The following is a 20,000-nucleotide window of genomic DNA, read 5'->3' as shown; positions in this document are numbered from 1 at the left end:
TCTCTTAAGAAATATCTCTGTTGCAAACTTAAGGATGTCAATGTCATTTTCTCTTTTAGCAATCCCCCGAGCAACATCCATAACCTCTTCAATATTACATCCAGGTTTATCGTAACTCTTAGATGTCACTGCATTCTTATTTTCTATTACATCACAAATACGACTCAAATGTTGACTAACGATTTGAACTCCTTTCTTTCTTTTCTTACATTGAACCGCAAGACCAAACTTCTTATTTCCTTTAGCCTGTGTATCTAAATCAGCAAGAATATCATCAATGATATGTGTATTGAGATTTGGTTCATCATCCAAAACGTCTTCACCTTCTAGAACATTGCCATCTTCATCAAAGTTGACATCTACATCATCTATGGCACCAATATCATTAGGAACCAACCCTATGGATGGTGCCCAAGATCCCTCCCTGGTGGTAGTTATATCTCTAAACAATATTTTTCACCTTTATAGCATAAGCCAAACCTGCCGTGCGAAACTTGGTTGCATCTGGAACTTCCTGAAGTTAGGTATGTGTAAAAATAAATAATAGACATTTTATAAACCATTTTTAAACAAAAACAAATAAGTAAAAATATAATACCAGCAATTTTTATTCCCACCAATCATCAGGCACATCAATTGTCTTTTTCACCGGATCCCATCCAGGGCCAGTTTCCTTGCCTATCAATCTCTTCCAAATGTTCCACTCTTTTTTGAAACTATCCCACTTGTTCTTTAGTTGTTTATAGCAATATTGTTTTCTAGTTTTTCATTAAATTTATTTATCACATTTTTTCATCCTGTCTTATTGAAATGTGTTCCTGTGTGGTTACCAGCATAAATCTCAGTATTACATATGTCAAGATAATCTTCTAGCATTTTTTCAGTCCAAACTACTTTCTTTATTGAGTATCTTCTATAGCAGCAACAACATTGCTTTGACCTGCTTTACTCATGTTTGTCACACAATAAATAAGCTGATAAAATTATAAATGAATAGGCATGTTAAACATGATTAAAAAGTAATAATTTGTTTAAAGTGCTGGCTTTGATAAAATGCAAAAAATCATATTGATATGAAAAACACGCATGTCCACAAACGAAAGGGCAACAATAAGTAATATTATCTCAAAACAAGTAACTAGTATTAGTAGCTAATGTTACTTTTTGGAGAACTCAAGTAAAAAAGTATAGATCAGAGTCAACAATGGTATAAAAATCCACAGTAAAAGAAAAAAAAAAACAAATATATTCTAGAAACAATTCAAAAAAAAAAAAAGAGTTGAAGACAAATCCTATCTACCCCACGTGGGAGCTCTTCGCAATGCAGACACCACACATTACCCAAGACCAGCTATTCCACGCGTGCTGCTCACTTGTTCTCTCTGCCTAAAGAACAATTATAACCTTATCACTGCCCAAAGCCATATTCTTTATCTTCTTTTCCCTTCTATCCTCTTTTTTTTTTCTTCTCTTTATTTTTTCTAATACTCTTCTCTGCAGGTCTCTCTCGAATGTTTAGTTGTTTCAATTTACATCTTGCAAACTTCTTTTATATAGGTCAAGATTGGAGCAAAAGAGATGAAAATAATAAAAAATCAGACGAACTTACCGAAATGAGATGAACTTCTGCTTGAGTCTCGCTCCCTGTAGCGGCTCTCAACTGTGGTAGAATGATAGGTTTGGTTGAAGGTGATGTTTATATATGGGTATGGTTGTCATTTGTTGAAATTTGTACGGGTATTTTTGTTGGTTCATATATTTTATTGAATGCAAAATGCGGCGCGCCTTTCTTTCCAGAAGTTCGTTTCCCCAAAAGCCTCATTTTCGAGCTTCAGCCCAAACGTGGTTTTGAGCGTTTAGAAACCCAAAACTGTTTGGCAATATTTTACCAAACGACCTTTTTTTCCTGAAACGGGCTTCTTAAGCCTCAAAAGCTCGTTTTGGCCCTGCAACCACAGAGCCAAACATGCTCTAAGACTAATCCCCAAGGTGCCCACCAAACTGTAAACTCTACCAACGTCGCTTCTACGAGTGACGGCTTGGTGATGCAGATCAAGAAGGTGTTTATAGACATGGTGTCCGAACAGGCTTCCCCCATGTTCGGACACTGCTGTGATCTTGGAGTTATTGGAGTTAGTGTCCGGACAGGGCCTTTGGGGTGTCCAGACAGGGATGGCAGAATGACTTTTCTATGTTATTTTTATGCACATTTTGTTTACGTGTCCGGACACGGGTTATGTCCTGTCTGGACACCATTCGTAGAATTACAATAGCCGACTTTATTTTGTGTTTTATTAGGTTTAGGGTTTTAGGGGCCTAAATGCATGCTTATAGCCTTCAGAAAGGCAGATTTGGATTATTATTAAGTTTGTTTAATAAGAATTACTCAGAGTTGAGTTTCTTCTTTGTTTTTCTTCAAAACCTAGAGAGTATCCAGCTTTTCAAGAAGATTTCTTAGATCCCTTGATAGTCTCAAGATCTAGAAGTATTTATCCACTACTTAATGTTGTTATTCGCTGTAGCCCACTAAGTCACACTGCATCAATTGGTATCAGAGCCCAAGTTACTTTCCATGAATGGGGAGGGGCAACCATCTGGCAGACTTGAACGAAGTGCACGTGCGCACAGAAGCAGCACGTAAAGAGCAACCAGCGATTCGTTTACGGCACATGGAATAGAGGTTTGGTGGTCTAACCGTGCAAAAGAAGGGGTGTGCGAGCACCCAACACGGGGTCCCCACTGATCACTTAGTCGACATGGATGGTCTGAATGTTCGTCGTCGTCAACCAAAACCGCGGTACGCGAGGGCGGAAGACAAATCTATTGTTGAGATCATTTGCGAGCCTCAAACCCATCAACCAAGTCCATATTGTGTGGAGGAGGTAAGGGAATCTGTGGATGAAGAGTGTCAACAATCTGATTTCATTAATAAGAAGGTTGGACAGGAAGAAGTTGAAGATCCTTCGCAAGGATTCATGGATTGAAATTTCCCACCAACCTATGATGAGGAGCACAAAGAAGATCTGAAGGACGACCCTTGCCATCCGACCTAGAGGAAGAGTACGAAGAAGATGGATCTTCTCCAATGTTTAGCAGCGTCTACCCCGAAGACGATGACCCAAGGGGAGAAAAAGGATCCACAAAGGAGCATGACGAAGATGAGTTTCTTCCCATGTTTGGCAGCCTCTACCCTGAAGAAGATGGCCCATTGCAAGAGGAAGAACCGATGGGTGACATCATAGATTATGAAGAGGTTAAAGAAGACCCTCCAGGTAAAGTGCCTAATTTTAGTGATGAAGAATTAGGTTATGTCGATTTCCTTGGTGTAGACGAAATCTTGTCGGATTCTCATGACAATGACTATATTGAGTTTTATACGGATGAGAAAAATTACATGTTCACAAGGGAAACAATGTCTGACCCATTCTTGAGTATCTTCATGGCATGTGGAAGGGAAAAGGAACGAGAGAAGCACGGCAAGCCTGAAGTATTACCAAGAGGTGTGTGGGGCCTTCACGACAATCATCAAGGTATCTCGATGATGAAGAGCATCACGTTTATTGTGGGGTGTTGCCTTGTCTTGATCTTGAGGAGAGGAGAATGAAATGAGTTGATGGGGCATCTGAAGGATCGTGAAAAGAACCGGCCAAATTTGAGGTCAAATTCTCTTCAATCAAGGGAGAATGATGCAGATCAAGAAGGTTTTCTGGACTTGGTGTCCGGACAGGCTTCCCCCATGTCCAGACACGGCTGTGATCTTGGAGTTACTGGAGTCAGTGTCCAGACAGGGCCCTTGGGTATCTAAACAGGGATGGCAGAATGACTTTTCTATGTTATTTTTTTGCACGTTTTAGTTACGTGTCCGGACACGTGGTATGTCTTGTCCGAACACCCTTCATAGAATTACAATAGCCGACTTTATTTCGTGTGTTATTAGGTTTAGGGTTTTGGGGGTCTATAAATACATGCTAATAGCCTCTAGAAAGGCAGATTTGGATTATTCTTGAGTTTGTTTAATAAGAATTACTCAAAGTTGAGTTTCTTTTTTGTTTTCCTTTAAAACCTAGAGAGTATCTAGCTTTTCAAGAAGATTTCTTAGATTCCTTGATAGTCTCAAGATCTAGAAGTATTTAATGTTGTTATTCACTGTAGCCCACTAAGTCACGCTGCATCAGTTGATATTAGAGCCCAAGTTACTTTCCATGAATGTGGAGGGGCAACCATCTAGCAGACTTGAACGAAATGCACCTGCACATGGAGGCAGCACGTAAGGAGCAACTAGCGATTCGTTTGAGGCACATGGAGGAGAGGTTTGCTGGTCTAACCGTGCGAAATAAGGGGCATGTGCGCACCCAACATAGGGTCTCTACCGATAACTTAGCCGACATGGATGGTCCGAGCATTCGTCGTCGTTAACCAAAACTGTGGTACGAGGGGGCAAAAGAAAAATCTATCGTTGAGATCAATTGCGAGCCTCATACCCATCAACCAAGTCCATATTCTATGGAGGAGGTAAGGGAATCTATGGATGAAGAGTGTCAACAATCTGATTTCATTAATCAGGAGGTCAGATAGGAAGAAGTTGAAGATCCTTCGCAAGGATTCGTGGACTGGAATTTCCCACCAACCAAGGAGCATGAAAAAGATCCAGAAGGATGACCCTAGCCATCTGACCCAGAGGAAGAGTACGAAGAAGATGGTTCTTCTCCAATGTTTAGCGGTGATAAGTGCCGAATGTTGCACATTCAAGCCTCTTAATTTACATATGTTAATTCCTTAGCATTGTTATTTGTTTGATTTTATTTTGTTTTTGTGTTTGAGGTTATATTTAGCAAACCATTGAAAGTTGGGCTTACAAGGTCAAAAGCTGGAGCATTTTAGACTTGGGATTGAGCACAGCTGTTCCTAAGATCGAGCGCACCTGCGCTCGAGCGTTTGCGGCCCAGGATCAAGCGCACGCCTGCGCTCACGTGCATATCAGCTAAGTTCGAGCGCACAAACTCAGGATCGAGCGCACACGGGCGTGTAGTGCATGGCAGGAATCCTTTCCCAACTTGGATTTGGTTTTCAGTCTCCCAATTTGACTGGGAGACTGACCTCCAGTTTTCTCAGGGTTTCTAGGGTTTTTAGGGTTCTCCTAATCCCTATAAATAGGATTCTAAACATTGTAAATAGACACATCACTTCCTAAAGCTAGAAATCAGAAAATTGTCTTTGAAGCTTAGAAGATTATGAGCGGCTAAACCCCTTCGTGGGGTGTTGATGTAACCCTATCCAAGCACAATAGTTTGATTGTATTTAATTTCTAGATTTTCACTTTATGCATGTTGATTGTATAACTATGAGAATTGCTAACTTTTGATTCCATTCTTAATTATTAAATGCAATTGTTCTTAAATTCCAAAATCAATATTTATGAAATTATTCTCTTGTCTTATAAAGTATTTTACTTTTGTTAATCTCAAATCATTCTTGTTTTCTGTGATTATGAGGATGATGGTAATACAATGGGTTTAATTGACATATGATCAATATGATTTGATAGGCCATGCCTAGGGAAGACAGATTGTACTACACCCTATTTTAGTGTAATTTTAGGTAGACAGTCCGTGTCAACCGAAGATGGGTTACACTTATTCATTGATTGTATGTATTCTGTTAAAAAATTTGATCATTTATACTTAGGGAAGATGGGTCGTACCGCATCTTAATGGTTAGGTGGACGATCTGTGCCAACCGAAAATAGATTATGCTTATTCTTTAATAAAGTAGTTTCTTGTTTATTTATAACATGCATAAAATGAATTTCTAGGATTAATTATGATTAGCCATTGTTGTGCGGATAGAGGTGAAGTCAATACCCTACACTCTTTTTTATTTTAAATCTCTTTATTTTCATACACTTTAGTTTTAAAGAAAATCAAATCAATTCTCTTTTTAATTAAGTTAATTTTAATCTTTCAAATTTTGATAATAAAACCTCTACAGTCCTTGAGGATCGACACCCTCAATATAGCCCTATCCTACGGGATTCGTACTATTGCGAGTGGTACTTTTATAATTGATATTTTTGGTCACAAAAATACCACATCAATTTTTGGCACCGTTGCCGGGGACTGCTTAACGATTTCATTATCAAATTTTAAGGATTAATTTTAGCTTAATTTTTATTTTTCTGTTTTTCTTTATTTTACATTGCCAACTTTAATTCTGTTTTTGTGTTTTGTTTTTATTTTTTAGAATTCTCAAACAGGTCCTTAACTACCCTCTCAGTGACTGTGATCGAGCGCAGATCGAGTGCGATCGAGTGCACGGATGCACTCCAATAGGAATCAAGCCAGTAGCGCTCGAGCCCTCCCCTCATGCGCTCGCACCCATTTGCGCCAACACGCTCTAGCGCACCCTTCCATGCGATCGAGCGCACCAACAGTAGCCTGCTTCCACAATCCCAGCATATCTAAGGGCCGTTTATGAACTTTAATTATTTATTTAGTTTATTTTTTTTACTTTCTGTTTTTTTTATGCTAGGTCACTATTCTTTGTCTTTTCCATTAATTCCTTGTGACCTTGAAATTGAACGCACTCTTAGACAAATTAGATCCCAAATGACTTCTAATTTGATAGAAGAGCATCCCACTGAGACCATGGGCGAAGCTAACCACGTGGCTTTAAGAGATTATTATCTCCCTACCACTTACACTACTCCCACATGTCTCTGGCTGTCGGAGGTTACTGCAGCCCATAATGAAATTAAGCCCAGCACTATACAAAGTTTACCTTCTTTCCTAGGGCTTAGTACTGAAAACCCTTATGACTTCCTCAGTGATTTTGAAGCAATTTGTTCTACCATTAAAATGACGGAATTCAATAAGGATTCCCTAGTGATTTCAAATCCCTTGTCGTGTCTGCTGAAGTCACTCATTCTCTTCTGCGATTTCAGGAAGTTTATGAAGGGCTTTTACTTGGAGACCGATGAGCTAAGGAGGAAGGTGGTAGAGTCCGAAGCTAAGGCGGCAAAGCTTAGGGGCCTTATAGCTGAGCAGGATGCTGATCTTCTCTCGGTGGGTCAAAGACAGTCTCTACTAGAGGCTTCACTCGCCAAGGCTATGAAGACTAGCTTCGAAGCAGTCTCCCGAATTATAGAGTTGGCTGGCGAGCTACAGGCCCTCCGAGAAGACCACCAAAAGTTGTAGGAGGATCACTCCATAGTTAGGGAAGACTTGAGTCTATTGGAGGAAAAGTGTTCCCATAACGACGATCAGAATACCGAACTGTCCAAGCAGCTTGAAGAAGCTAAGGCTAAAGCCTTGGCTCAGCGATCCAGGGGCAATGAATCAGTTACCAAACTAGAGATTGCTGAGTTTAGGCTCCAATTTTTTAAGCGTAGGCTTGGTGCTGCGAGGACTGAGCTCCGAGACGCTAAGGTCAAGGCCAAGAGCTACCTCAAGTAGCTATCCTCTGCTTCCTGGACTAGGGATATAGGATGGATCCGAGGTATCATCCTCTGCTTTGAGATCTTCCGTGCCTGGGCCTCAGATCCCAACTGCAATATTGATCTGAATGTCGTTAATATAGGGGATATTAATCCCTCCGAAGATGCCTTTGCAGAGATTATTAGCTTAGGCCAGGGGGAAATGCCAAATGCCGAAGGGATAGATACGATCGGTCATAATCCCTTCAAGGATTTCGAGGAAAGCTCCTCCTCAAGTAGTGTTGAAAGTTCAAGATCACAAGATCCACCGGATGCTCCCAGCGTTGATGAGGTTGAGGTTGCTTAGTGCCCCTAAAGGGAATGATTTGTAAAATATAGCTAAAAGATTTACCTTTTAGCTTGTAAATATATCTTTCGAAACCTTAATGAGAAAGGATTTTGTTTAAAACTGTTGGTTATTCTATTTCTTACAATAAGAGAGATTTTTTGTTTAATTTGCTTATTGTCTCTTCTTTTTTACTTGCAAACTTTAGAAAATAACTTAAGTTTAACTTTTAAAAACGAGCGTCAGTTTTGATCACTTGGACTAAGAGCCTCATGCTTCGTCTGGCAAGGACATAACTCAGGAAGCCCTTGAGCTCCTGAGGTTGCCCTTTTGTTTAACAATCTTAAAAACAAAATTTATAAATTGTTTGTGATTGCTTGGCCGAGTGCTAGGCAGAGTGCTTGGCCTCGGAGAGTAACTAGAAACATCCTTTTTTAGAGGCTTATGTTCTCAGTTTATTTCTCCGAGGTGATTTAACCTTCGAACAATCCTACTTTAAAGGTTTTATGTTCTTTAACAAGTTAAATTTAACTTTCAAACAATCTTATTTCAAAGGGTTTATATTTTTTTAGAAGGTTAAGTTCGAAAAGTGCTTATGTTCAGTTATATTTCTCGAACACATCCTCAGGAAAGTACCTCTGTTATATTTCACCGAGTTAATCTTGGGAAAGTGCCTTGGCAATATTTCACCAAGGGGTTCAGCCTTAGAATTATCCTACATGGAGGCTTTAAATTCTAAGTTGGGCTGAGTTTGGAGAGAGCCTCTACGGTTATATCTCACAAACTTTATCCTCAGGACAACACCATTGCAGTTATATTTCCCAATTATTATTTTTTAGTAAAGCGCCTTGTTGACTATATCTACTAAAACTTTGTTTGATACTGTAAATGCGGGAGATTCTTTATTTGATAATGATGCTTTTGAAAATTACAAAAGAAAAGATAAATCTCCCTAATGAACTTACAATACCTTAAACCATGTACTTTTTAAGGCACTCGGCATTCCATGGCCTGGGGAGGGCCTTGCCCTCGGAATCTTCGAGGTGATATGCTCCCGCTCTTCGGCACTTGATTACTGTGTATGGTCCTTCCCAATTGGGAGCAAGTTTTCCCTCGGCTGAGTCCTTAGTAGCAATGGTGACTTTTTGCAGAACCAAGTCTCTGACCTTGAAGCTTCGATGCTTGACTTTCTAATTGAAGTACTTAGCCACCCTTTATTGGTATGCTACCATGGTTACTTGGGTCTAAGCTCGTTTCTCCTGCAACAAATCAAGGTGTAATTGAAGGCCTTCATCATTGATCTCTGGTCAAAAAGTCTTTACTCGATAGCTTCCCGACCTAACCTCAGCTGGTATGACTACTTCGGTCCTGAAAGCTAGGGCATAAGGAGTTTCTTCGGTTGGCATCCTCTTTGTAGTCTGGTATGCCCACAAGACTTCTGGAAGATCCTCGGCCCAATCTCCTTTGTGATCACCGAGCTTCTTTGTCAAAATTGTGAAGATGGTCGTGTTGGTGGCTTCTACTTGCCCATTCGCTTGGGGATGTCTTGGGGATGAGAAGTAGTTTCTGATATGGAGTTTGGTGCATCATTCTCGGAATGAATCACAGTCAAACTGTTTTCCATTGTTCATCACGAATGCATATGGAATACCATAGCGACAGAAGACATTCTTCGAGAGGAACCGCTCTATGCTCTTGGCTGTGATGTTCACTAAGGCCTCAACTTCTTCCCATTTGATGAAGTAATCCACAGCTACCACTACAAACCGAACACCCCCCCTTTCCACAGGGCAACGGTCCTACTATATTTACCCCCCATAGCGAGAAGGGCCAGGGTAAGGAAATAGAGCTCAGCTCCTCTGGGGGTTGCTTGGGAATGTTGGTGAAACGTTGGCACTTGTTGCAATTTTTGACCTTTTTGTCGAATCCCGACTCATGTTTGGCCAAGAGGACCCCGTTCGGACAGCTTTGTGTGCCAGCATTCTTGCTCTTGAGTGGCTACCGCAAATTCCTTCATGGATCTCTCGGAGGATGTAATCACCTTCTCCCTTGGAGACGCACTTGAGGAGAGGTAGCATGAAACCCCGTTTATAAAGGGTCCTATTTACCTTGGTAAACCGAGTAGCTCTAGTCCTTAATTAGATCACCTTCCTTTTATCTGTTGGAAGAGTGCCCTTGTCCAGGTAATCTACTATATCCTTTTGCCACTCAGGCATTGTATTTATTGTCGAAACCGAGACATCCTTGGTTATAGCAGGCTACAATAGAATTTGGACTGGTTCCTAAGTTTCTTCAATGCTTTCGTCTGTTGCCGATGCTATCCATGCTAGGTGATCTGCTCTTTCGTTCTCTTCCCTTGGGATCTTAATAAAAAATTTTGCATTTCTTGTACTTTGGACAAGTACAATTTCATTTTAGTCCCATTGGCTTTGAATTCTCCTCAGACGTGTCCAACAATAACTTGAAAATCCCTTATTAGTTTAACGAATTCTGCTCCCATTTCCCGAGCCAAGCTCAGTCCTACCAAGACTGCTTCATATTCTGCTTCGTTGTTGGTAGTCTTGAACTCCAATTTCAAGGAACTACTCAACTCTTCTTTGTCTGGTGTGATCAAGTCCACTCCGGCTCCACCATTCTTCTTTGTGGATGACCCATCCACATAGATTACCCATGTATCATCCCTTAGCCATTCCTTGGTCTCTGGTAGATTGGTGAATTCTGCCAAAAAGTTAGCGAGCACTAGGCCTTGATGGCATTCCGAGGGAGGAATTCAATGTCAAACTCTTCGAGTTTGATTGCCCAATTAGCTAATATGCCAGACAGATCTAGCTTCCGCAATACCTTCTTCAATTAATACTCAGTCAAGACTTTGACTGAGTGGGCTTGAAAGTATGGCTAAAGCTTCCTCGATGCAATGGTTATGGCGAAGGTGAGCTTTTCCATCTCCACATATCTTTTCTCGGCTCTTCTCAAGGCCCTGTTGATAAAATACATTGGCTTCTGGACACCTTCTTCTCGAACCAAATTTGTACTAACCATTGTTGGAGAGACAGCTAAGTATAAAAATAATGCTTCTCCAAGAATGGTTTGGCTCCACAGAGGTGGGCTGGCCAGATACTTTTTCAACTCCTCGAAGGCTTCCTCGCATTCCTCGCATTCCTCGGACCACATAAACGCCTTTCTCATAATCTTGAATAAGGGAATGCATTTGTTAGTTGATTGAGAAATGAATCTGTTTAGTGCTACAATCTTGCCTGTTAGTTGTTGAAGCTGCTTTGTGTTCTTCGGGGATTCCATGTCTAGTACTGCTTGGATTTTTTCGAGGTTGGCCTCAATTCCTTGGTTTGAGACCTTATAACTGAGGAACTTCCCTAAGGAAACTCCAAAAGCGCACTTTGACAGATTCAGCTTCATCTCGTACTTCTTCAACGTCTTAAACGTCTCTTACAGATCGTGAGTATGATCTAGGGGTAACACACTCGTCACGAGCATGTCATCAACATAGACTTCCATGTTGCGTCCGATCTACTCTCAGAACATCGTGTTGACCAACCTCTGGTATGTTACTCCAGCGTTCTTCAAACCGAATGACATAACTTTGTAACAATACAAGCCTCGGTTAGTGATGAATGCGGTCTTCTCTTGGTTGGCTGGATGCATGTTGATTTGATTGTAACTAGAGAACACATCTATGAAGCTAAGTAGCCCATACCCAGCTGTTGAATCCACCAATGCATCAATACGTGGCAGTGGAAAGCTGTCCTTCGAGCATGCATTGTTCAGGTCAATGAAGTACACACACATTCTTCACTTCCCATTGGACTTCTTGACCAATACTACATTGGCCAACCAATCGGGATAGTAAACCTCCTCAATGTACCGAGTCTTAAGAAGTTTCTCCACCTCCTTGGCAATTATCATATTTCACTCGAGAGCGAACTTTCTTCTCTTTTGTTTCACTGGCTTCATCTCTGGATCCACATTTAGTTGGTGAAGTATCTCTTTAAGGCTAATCCCTGGCATGTCTTCATGAGTCCATGCGAACACCTCCACATTTTCTCAAAGAAAGCTGACGAGACATTCTCAAACTTTTGGGGTTCGTTGCGAATCGACCTTCACAACCTTGCCTTCCCCCACAACTACATATACCAATGGTTTGGCTAGTTCACCTTCAGCTCACCCTCTCTTTTGCCGCCCATAGTACTAATTGTTAAGGGTGCAGATCCCAAAGGGCCTGAAGGTCTCTTTAGAGAAGTGTTGTAACACTTCCTCGCTGCAGCCTGGTCTCCCTTGACTTCCCCAACTCCATCTGTTGGGAACTTCATTTTGAGGTGATAAGTTGAAGTTGTGGCTTTCAACTTATTCAGGGCTGGTCGACCGATTATTGCACTGTAGGCGGATGGTCAATCAACCACCAGGAAATCTACCATAATAGTTGATTGATTGGGGGTTGTTCCTGCTGTGATAGGAAGGGAGATGAGCCCTATGGGTTGGACTTGCTCTCCTACAAATCTGACCAGTGGTAAGCCAAATGGTTTGATTCTCTCTCGATCAATGCCCATCTGTTTGAAAACTAGCCAATACAAGATGTCAGCCAAGCTTCCATTATCCACCAAAATTCGGTGGATGGCATGGTTTGGCACTATCATTGTTACCACCAATGCATCATCATGGGGCATTGCTATCCCCTCTATATCTTCTGATGAGAATGACAGACTCATTGGGTCCTTCGTTTGGGCCTTGGAGGGCCTTTCAAGAAATAAAACCTCTTCTGTTTGCACTCTCCTTGCGTGAGCCTTCTTTGCTAAGTTAGACTCTCCTCCTCCAACAATCCCGCCGTAGATCATGTGGATTTCTCCTATCATGTCTTGATTCCGAGGCTGTGCATTAGCATCCTGAGCATCCTTCGGTTCAGTATACCGATCATTCCTCGGTTCAGCATCTTGACATTGCCTCACATTTCGTCCTCCTTCGAGGGCCTCTCGATTAACCTCTAGCAATAGAGGCTCTTGAAGATTTCTACCCCTATTCCTCTCTTCTGCTAGGAATCTCACCAATCTTCCGTTTCTGATAAAGCTCTCAATCTCTTGGCGCAGATGTATGTAGTCCTCGGTTGAATGACCATGATTATTATGATACTCACTGAACTTTTGGTTATTACGTTTTTGTGGAGGAGTCTTCATTTTGCTCTGCCATCTGAAAGTGGGATCCCTCCTAATCTCCATGAATGCCTCGGTTACAATGGTATTTAGTGGAGTCAGTCTTTGGACCTGCTACTGGTCCTGCTGGTGTAGTGGCCTAATCCTCAGTAATACTAGATTGGCCTTCTTTGCCAATTTCTTTGGATTTCTCTCCTCCTTTTTCTTCCCGGAGCTCTCCAATACTGACTTGCTACTACCGACCACAACTCGGGTGACGTCCTTTTGAGTCTGCATCAGAGCCTCGACGGTTTCCTCCTGGTTGATATCCTCTTCAGTTTTGCTCAAAAACTGGCGAAGAGCTATCGTTGGTTTCTTGGCTATTTCGGCCATCAGTGGCCCTTCAGCTTTTACCCCGTTCATCAAAACTAACAGTACTGTTTGTTCATTTGGGCTTTCAACTGTCAGCTTTTCCCAGTTGAACCTAAGCATGTAGTCCTTCAAAGACTCGCTCTTCCCTTGCTTCAAGGAGAGCAAGTAGGTGGGGTTCTTCCCTTTCCTAGTTGCAAGAAATTGGCTCAGGAAGAGACGTCTGAGGGTGTTGAAGTTATCCACAGATTTAACTGACAGCTCTTCGATCCACTCCTTGGCTGCTCCCTTCAAAGTCAACGGGAACGCCCTGCATGCAATCTCGTCGGGGGTGTCGTGGAGGATGAGATGAGCTCGAAAGCTTTCAATATGATTGGTAGGATCTCCACTGCCATCATATTTATCCACTCGAGGCACCTTGAATTTGTCAGGTAGAGGGTGTCTCATCACACGATCGGTGAAGGGTAGATTGGTGTTTTGCATAAGATCTTTGGCAATCAGCCTTTCGTCGCCATTGGCCATCTTGTCTACCATCTCTGCGTACTTCCTCTTGAGATCCTCCACCTTAGCATTAACGGTGTTCTTGTTATGCCTTGTGTTGTGACATCTCTCATGATAAGATCTCTCACGATGCTCTTCGTTCTTTACAGTTGTATGATGACTGCCATGAACCGAGCTTGCGTCATCTTCATGATTTTGGTTTTGAGGTTGCTTCCCTCTGCGGATCTGTCCATGCCTTTCTCTTTCGCGCCTCTCTTCACACTCTTGATCCCTCTGGCTATTACGGCCTTAGCAACCATGAGCTGCATAGCAAGATCTTCATTTTGTTTCTTTAGTGCTTCTATGGACTTAGTCATCTGCCTCATGAACTTCGCAACGCTTTGATTACTAGGTGCCCCAACTGCACTAGTGGTGCCAGCTTGAGCTTCCAGTGGAGGGTGTGAACGTGTTTGCACCATCTCAGATTGCAGATGGTAAGAATTGATGAAAATAGAAATCCCACAACGGCGCCAAACTGTTGATGACAGTTTCCAAGTGGTGACGTGGCACAATCTTAGTGGAATGCCGCGATGTCCAAGGAATCGTCGGGCTGCAAAATAAGAACAATAGGATCAAAGCTACCGGTGGTACTCCAGTAGGAAAGATCCGATGCCTAAGTTAGTATTTGAGTGAAGAGAATAAATGCAATTAAAAAGCTTAAGAGCGAAAGTTGCGATTACCCAAAAGATGAGTTGTGACTTGCATTTTATAAGCATGAAGTTGTTGTTTCCTATGACCGTCGGCCCCCGCATCCTTGAATATCTGTTGTGCAGTTATTGGTGAAGGATATGGGTTGTTGGGCTAATCCTTGATTTCAGTAGCCTGAGTCGTGGAACATGCAGTTTTGCTCTGTTGGCGCCCGACGCGGATACCCTAGTGATCCTTTACTACGCGTGTATCAGCTGGGCGTTAACAGCTAGTCCATCTGTTGAAACGTGGGTGGTTGTTTGGATATTAGATAGATTCTCACGTTTATCTAGGAATCGTGGATTAGCTTCAGGTGAGATGACCGATCTACCATCGATAAAAGACTACGATGCCCTTGGTGGGTCGACTATACATCGGGCTTAGCCGACTAAGTCTTTGCCCGGGTCCAGTCTTAATGAGTTTGTAAGGTAGATTGGGCCTAGGGGCTTGTTGGACCTTATGTGGCCGATCCATGACCTAACATTAGTAAATGTAACATGTAGGTATGAGTACAAAAATAACCAAAAATACAAAAACAAAGTGTCTAACATTGCAACCTGCATTATTTTAGAGAATTAAAATCATCACGTATCAAATATGAATTGAAGTTGATGTAGAAGGAAAAATAAATAATTGGGTCTTTTAGTTTTGTTTATATTTTTTTTAGTTTTTATTTAGGTTATTAATACATAATTTTATATTCTAAGAGTTAGTGTTATTTTGTAATTCAATAATAAGCTTGAGCCAAAGTCAAATTAGGGTAAAGGTTTTTGTTAGTATCTATTTAAGCATTATTTTGTACTCCAATAGAGACATTAGAAATCAATGAAGAGTAATATTTTCTAGCTATTAGCATGAGTGAGATACTCTTGTTTGAGATGACATTTCTCTTTTTGAGGCATGAATCTTCTTCATTTTTGGTGGTGAAACTCTATCAAACTCTATTATTGGCCAATGAGATTTGTTCAATATGAACTTTATATTTTATTTTCTGTTTTGTGGGAAAATCTTTTCCCGTACTACATCAATTTTGGTATCGAAGCTTTATGCTCAATTGTTTTCTAAAACAATCAACAATCTGGGTGTTATGTTCTATAAGCACATTGGTATTTGCTGATGGATGAAGTTTGTTCGGCAGTGGCGGATTTAGGAATTCATTCTATCAGGGGCGTCAATAAAATAATAAAATATAATGATAAAATAATTTTTTTTGTTCTCTTTATATATTATATTTTTATTATAATATGGTAAATACAATAAAATAAAAAGAAATCATACCACAATATATGTATCACAAAAATCATATTTATCTGACTTCATAAATATATGCTAAATTTATATATCAGTTACTATGTAAGCACTAGTACAAAAGTAAAGGAAAAAACAAAATACAAAGTACCTAAAATTTGAATCAACATCTTTTTTCTTAAAAAATGCATAAATTGTTTTTGTCTTGCCCATGATGTAATCTAAGTTTTTCCAGAAACCTGAAAAATTATTTATCTATTAGTTTGAATACTTCTCAAACTAAAAAAGGCTAATGAAACATACTCGAATAATATTATAATAAAATTAGTGGCATATTCCGATTGCTATTAGCCTAAAATGAATTAATAAAACGAACAAACATGAGATTGATAATAATCTTTTGAAACTCGTTGATGCTCGAAAAAATCCCAAAGTGTATAAAATACACCTTACAAAAAAATAACAATATTTTTTTAGAATAAGATAAACAAAATGAGAAAATGAGAGATATGTGTCAATCAAAAAGCTCCAAAAATTTCAGTCAATCATATTATTCATTAGAGTTTGTAAATTTCAGTAAATTGCCCAATCAAAAAGCTCCACAAAATCCCAATCATACTAGAAACTAAATGATTCAAGGTGCAAAATCCCAATCATAAAACATCCTTACTTTTCTAACTTCTAAGCAACCAACTATTGAAATATATACAAGATCAGTGTTACAAAATTTTTTTTATATATATATAAGATCATATCAAAGAAATGGTCCACACTCTACACCGCACGCACAGACTGCACAAAGCACAAAGAAACACGCACAGTGCAGGCGCTAGGCATGCAGCCCAACAAACTAAGAACTAAAAAATAAAATATTTGTTTATCTTCCATTCTTCCTCACTTTTTCTAATCAACCTAATATATACAAAGATCAGATCCGAACAAATTAACAAAATATGAACAAAACCTGTTAGAACAGTTTTCAACACGGTGGATGCGCTTTCTTCAAGATCTTCAATACGTCGTCGTGCACTCCAAATCACTACAAAAACGACAGCATTGTCAAGGGGTCCCCGGTTCCCCGGGGACACTCCGATGCCAAAGTCAAAAAGTTAATAAGAGAAATATGGTGCTTCGGTGCACAATAATTCAATACGCTCAATAATATGTGTGAGGATATTTCAGGATTCAAGATATCTTAGTACCTTGTGTCGGGCCCTATTTATAGGCTCGGAGAGATGAAGTAGACTTGGACTGGATCTTCTTATTTGAATTGGTTTGAAAGTCCAGAGTTGAGATAGAACTCAACAGTTATCATGTAGAGATAAACATTCAACAGATATCATGTAGAGATAATCTTGAGTAGTCATCTTGTAGAGATAAGTAGGACATCTTTATTCCAATATTATCCTAATTGGAATATAAGACTATCAATTAATTAAATAGTCCTTGCTATTTAATTAATATCTTCATGGGCCTATCCTTAGCCATTGGGACCAGAATTTGGTGGGCTTGTAGTGTGAATTTATTCCCAACAGTTACCCCCCAATTCCCTTAGCCAAGGTACTTGGGTAATGGGAATTTAGTCAAAGCCTTCTGGCGGCTTGTTGTTTGACCTTGTCCGAGACTCGTGTCTCCCTAGTGAGTGTACTTTGAGCTCGTTTGTTGGAGCTCTTCAACTCTATTTTTGGCATCGCCTGAGTTCTCGAGGGCACCCCCCAGCTCTATCCTTTGCCCGGGGGTTAAACCCGTCCTAGTTTCGAGATACCCAGGGATCATGTCCGGGTCCCTCTCCAAGTCGTCAAAATAATCCACACCTGCACAATAACCTTTAAGTAGTAATTTATAAGTCTTTCAACAGACTAACATTTGTTCCCCGTTCACCTTGGGGTGATTCCTTGTTTTGTGATTGGATTGTCTCATCTTGCTTGTTTTTTTTAGCCTAAGGTTGTCTCCTTGTCTCATGATTGCCGAGAGTACCCCCCAATTATTTCCTTTGCCCGGGGGCTAAGCCTGTCATATCCTTGCATAATAATCTTAAAACAATAATTCACAAGTCTTTCAACAGACTAACATTTGTTCCCCGTTTGTCTTGGGGTAGCTCATTGTTTTTTATCGGGTTGTCTTCCATTGATTGTTTTTGCCCAAGGTTTTCTCCTTGTCCTTGTTTATTGTCGGGTCCCTTTTTGTTTTTACCCAAGGTTTTCTCCTTGTCCTTGTTTTAGAGGGTTGTCTCCCTATCCTTGTTTTTGCCCAAGGTTTTCTCCTTGTCCTTATTTTAGAGGGTTGTCTCCCTATCCTTGTTTTTGCCCAAGGTTTTCTCCTTGTTGTCGAGAATGAGTCTTCTTGTTTTTTACCGGGTTGTCTCCCGTTAATTGTTTTTAACCAAGGTTTTCTCCTTGTCTCCGATGGTGACATATCTGGGGGTGACATACCCGGCTCTTCCTTTGCCATATCCGGGAGTGATATACCCGGTTCTTCTATCAAATATCCGAGGGTGATATACCCGGTTCTTCTTTGAAATATATAGGGGTGATATACCCGGTTCTTCTATCAAATATCTGGGGGTGATATACCCGGTTCTTTTATCAAATATCCGGGGGTGATATACCCGGTTCTTCATTGAATCCCGCTTGACAAACTAAGCTTTAACCTGCAGAATAATTTATAACCATGATATATGAATCTTTCAACAGATTAACCTTTGCTCACCTTTCGCCTTGGGGTAGTCCCTTGTTTTTGTCCAAGGTTTTTTCCTTGTCTCCGGAAACGAACCTTTGCTCCCCTTTCACCTCGAGGTAGCTCCTTGTTTTTGTTTAAGGTTTTCTCCTTGTCCTGTCTACTAAAGAATAATTGTCAAAGGGGGTCCTCGGGGGACCGAGGACACTCCGATGCTTAAATCAGCATTATTCTTTATTCAAATTAAATTTATTATTGAAAGACAATCAAATAATAAAAGCATAAAAGCATAAATAAACCAAACTCTGGGCGTACTACTGATAGTACTTCTTCAGATGCTTCGCGTTCCTTGCTATTTCCTGTCACTGCTACACCCGATCTCGGAAGTAGTCTTCCTTATTTTTATCTTCTTTTTGTTCCAGATGTCTCGTGCTATCTATCGCCTCTAGAACATCAGCCTCATTGATGAACTCTTGTACGTTGCTCATCAATTCCTGTAGATTGCTCGGTGGTTTCCGCACCATTTTCCTCATCACCGGCTCTTTGGTCAAGAGCCCATGATAAATTGCCGAGTATATCAGGTCATCTGAGGGTTCTTCAATTTCTGTCTTTTCTAGGTTGAACCGAGTTATGAATTGCTTCAGGGTTTCATCACTGCGCTGCTTCAGAGTCAGCAAATAAGATGGTGGTTTCTTTCGGATCCGTGAAGTCATAAACTGAGTTAAGAATACCCGGCCTAGATCCTCAAATTTGTCAACTGAGCCCGGGGGCAGCTTCCTGAACCAGCTCCGGGCACTTCCTGATAAAGTGAGGGGGAAGGCCCTACAAGCCACCTCGTCTGGGATGCCAAGGAGGCGTACATGTGACCGAAAATCTTCCAAGTGTTCGACTGGATCTCCGACACCCTTATAACTCATCATAGGAGGGGCCTTGAATTTCTCAGGCAACCGGTATTCCTCCACCCGTGGGGAAAAAGGTGAACCGGTTCCCTGCAACATCTTCTCCACGAAGGTGTCCTTCCCTTTATTCTTCCGCTTCAGGTTGATGAACCTCTTGTCCAACTCTGCCATCCTCCTGTTGAGTTCCTCATTTCTATCTCGGGTACCACTGATTTTGCTATCATTCACCTGATTTTCCTCCTTTCGGCTTGCATGTTGCTTGAAGTTGTCTTTTTGGTGTCCTCATCTTTGTTGATTATGAGTGCTAACACGGCTGATGTGCTCTTCTTCGTCCCGCCTACCACGGGTTTCCTCGCGATGAGACTGCTCTAATACCCGTAGACGAAGTTCTGCATTTTGCCGTGTCAAAGTTTCGATTTCCGCTGCCATTGCTGCAAAGCGTTCAGGATCTCCTATTTCCGGTTGACAGGGAGGTATGTTGTGTTGAACCGGTCCCTGCTGAACTATGGGATCAACAGGGTTGATGCTGATAACTGGATCTATCGGGTCAATCTGGCCGGCGTGGTTGACCAATTTCGGATTAGGCTGGACCAATGGACCAACATGGTTGGCTATTTCCGTTTGTGACTTTCCCTGCCGGATTGCCACACTTCCTGATCGTGTTGTGGCCACCATGACGAAATTTC

General features: G+C 41.0%; 3 protein-coding genes across 3 annotated transcripts; all 3 read right to left on the bottom strand.

Annotated features, from left to right (window-relative positions):
* Positions 1–8,728: 8,728 nt before the first annotated feature.
* Positions 8,729–11,171, bottom strand: LOC148583075 (uncharacterized). The gene is made up of 6 exons (XM_088511538.1): positions 10,766–11,171; positions 10,282–10,475; positions 9,905–10,015; positions 9,372–9,556; positions 9,101–9,323; positions 8,729–8,947 (listed from the first exon to the last, which is right to left on the bottom strand). The coding sequence occupies exons 1-6, from the start codon at positions 11,169–11,171 to the stop codon at positions 8,729–8,731; spliced, it is 1,338 nt and encodes a 445-aa protein (XP_088367664.1).
* A 989-nt stretch (positions 11,172–12,160) lies between these two features.
* On the bottom strand, positions 12,161–12,982 carry LOC148583074 (uncharacterized). Its single transcript, XM_088511536.1, has one exon. The coding sequence runs from the start codon at positions 12,980–12,982 to the stop codon at positions 12,161–12,163; it is 822 nt and encodes a 273-aa protein (XP_088367662.1).
* A 5,801-nt stretch (positions 12,983–18,783) lies between these two features.
* Positions 18,784–19,485, bottom strand: LOC148583073 (uncharacterized). Its single transcript, XM_088511535.1, has one exon. The coding sequence runs from the start codon at positions 19,483–19,485 to the stop codon at positions 18,784–18,786; it is 702 nt and encodes a 233-aa protein (XP_088367661.1).
* Positions 19,486–20,000: the final 515 nt, after the last annotated feature.

This window comes from Corylus avellana, chromosome 11 (assembly GCF_965113065.1).
Source record: "Corylus avellana chromosome 11, dhCorAvel1.hap1.2, whole genome shotgun sequence".
NCBI lineage: Eukaryota > Viridiplantae > Streptophyta > Magnoliopsida > Fagales > Betulaceae > Corylus > Corylus avellana.
The sequence above is the reverse complement of the archived record's forward strand: the minus strand, read 5'-3'. Positions and strand labels throughout refer to the sequence as shown.

Coding starts and splice junctions, on each gene's coding strand:
- LOC148583075 (XM_088511538.1), bottom strand. CDS start 11,171: ATGAAGCTGAATCTGTCAAAGTGCGCTTTTGGAGTTTCCTTAGGGAAG. Junction 10,476..10,765: donor AAATTTGGTTCGAGAAGAAG/GTGTCCAGAAGC, acceptor ACTTTTTGGCAG/AATTCACCAATCTACCAGAG. Junction 9,324..9,371: donor GTGATGAACAATGGAAAACA/GTTTGACTGTGA, acceptor ACTCCATATCAG/AAACTACTTCTCATCCCCAA.
- LOC148583074 (XM_088511536.1), bottom strand. CDS start 12,982: ATGGAGATTAGGAGGGATCCCACTTTCAGATGGCAGAGCAAAATGAAG.
- LOC148583073 (XM_088511535.1), bottom strand. CDS start 19,485: ATGGCAGAGTTGGACAAGAGGTTCATCAACCTGAAGCGGAAGAATAAA.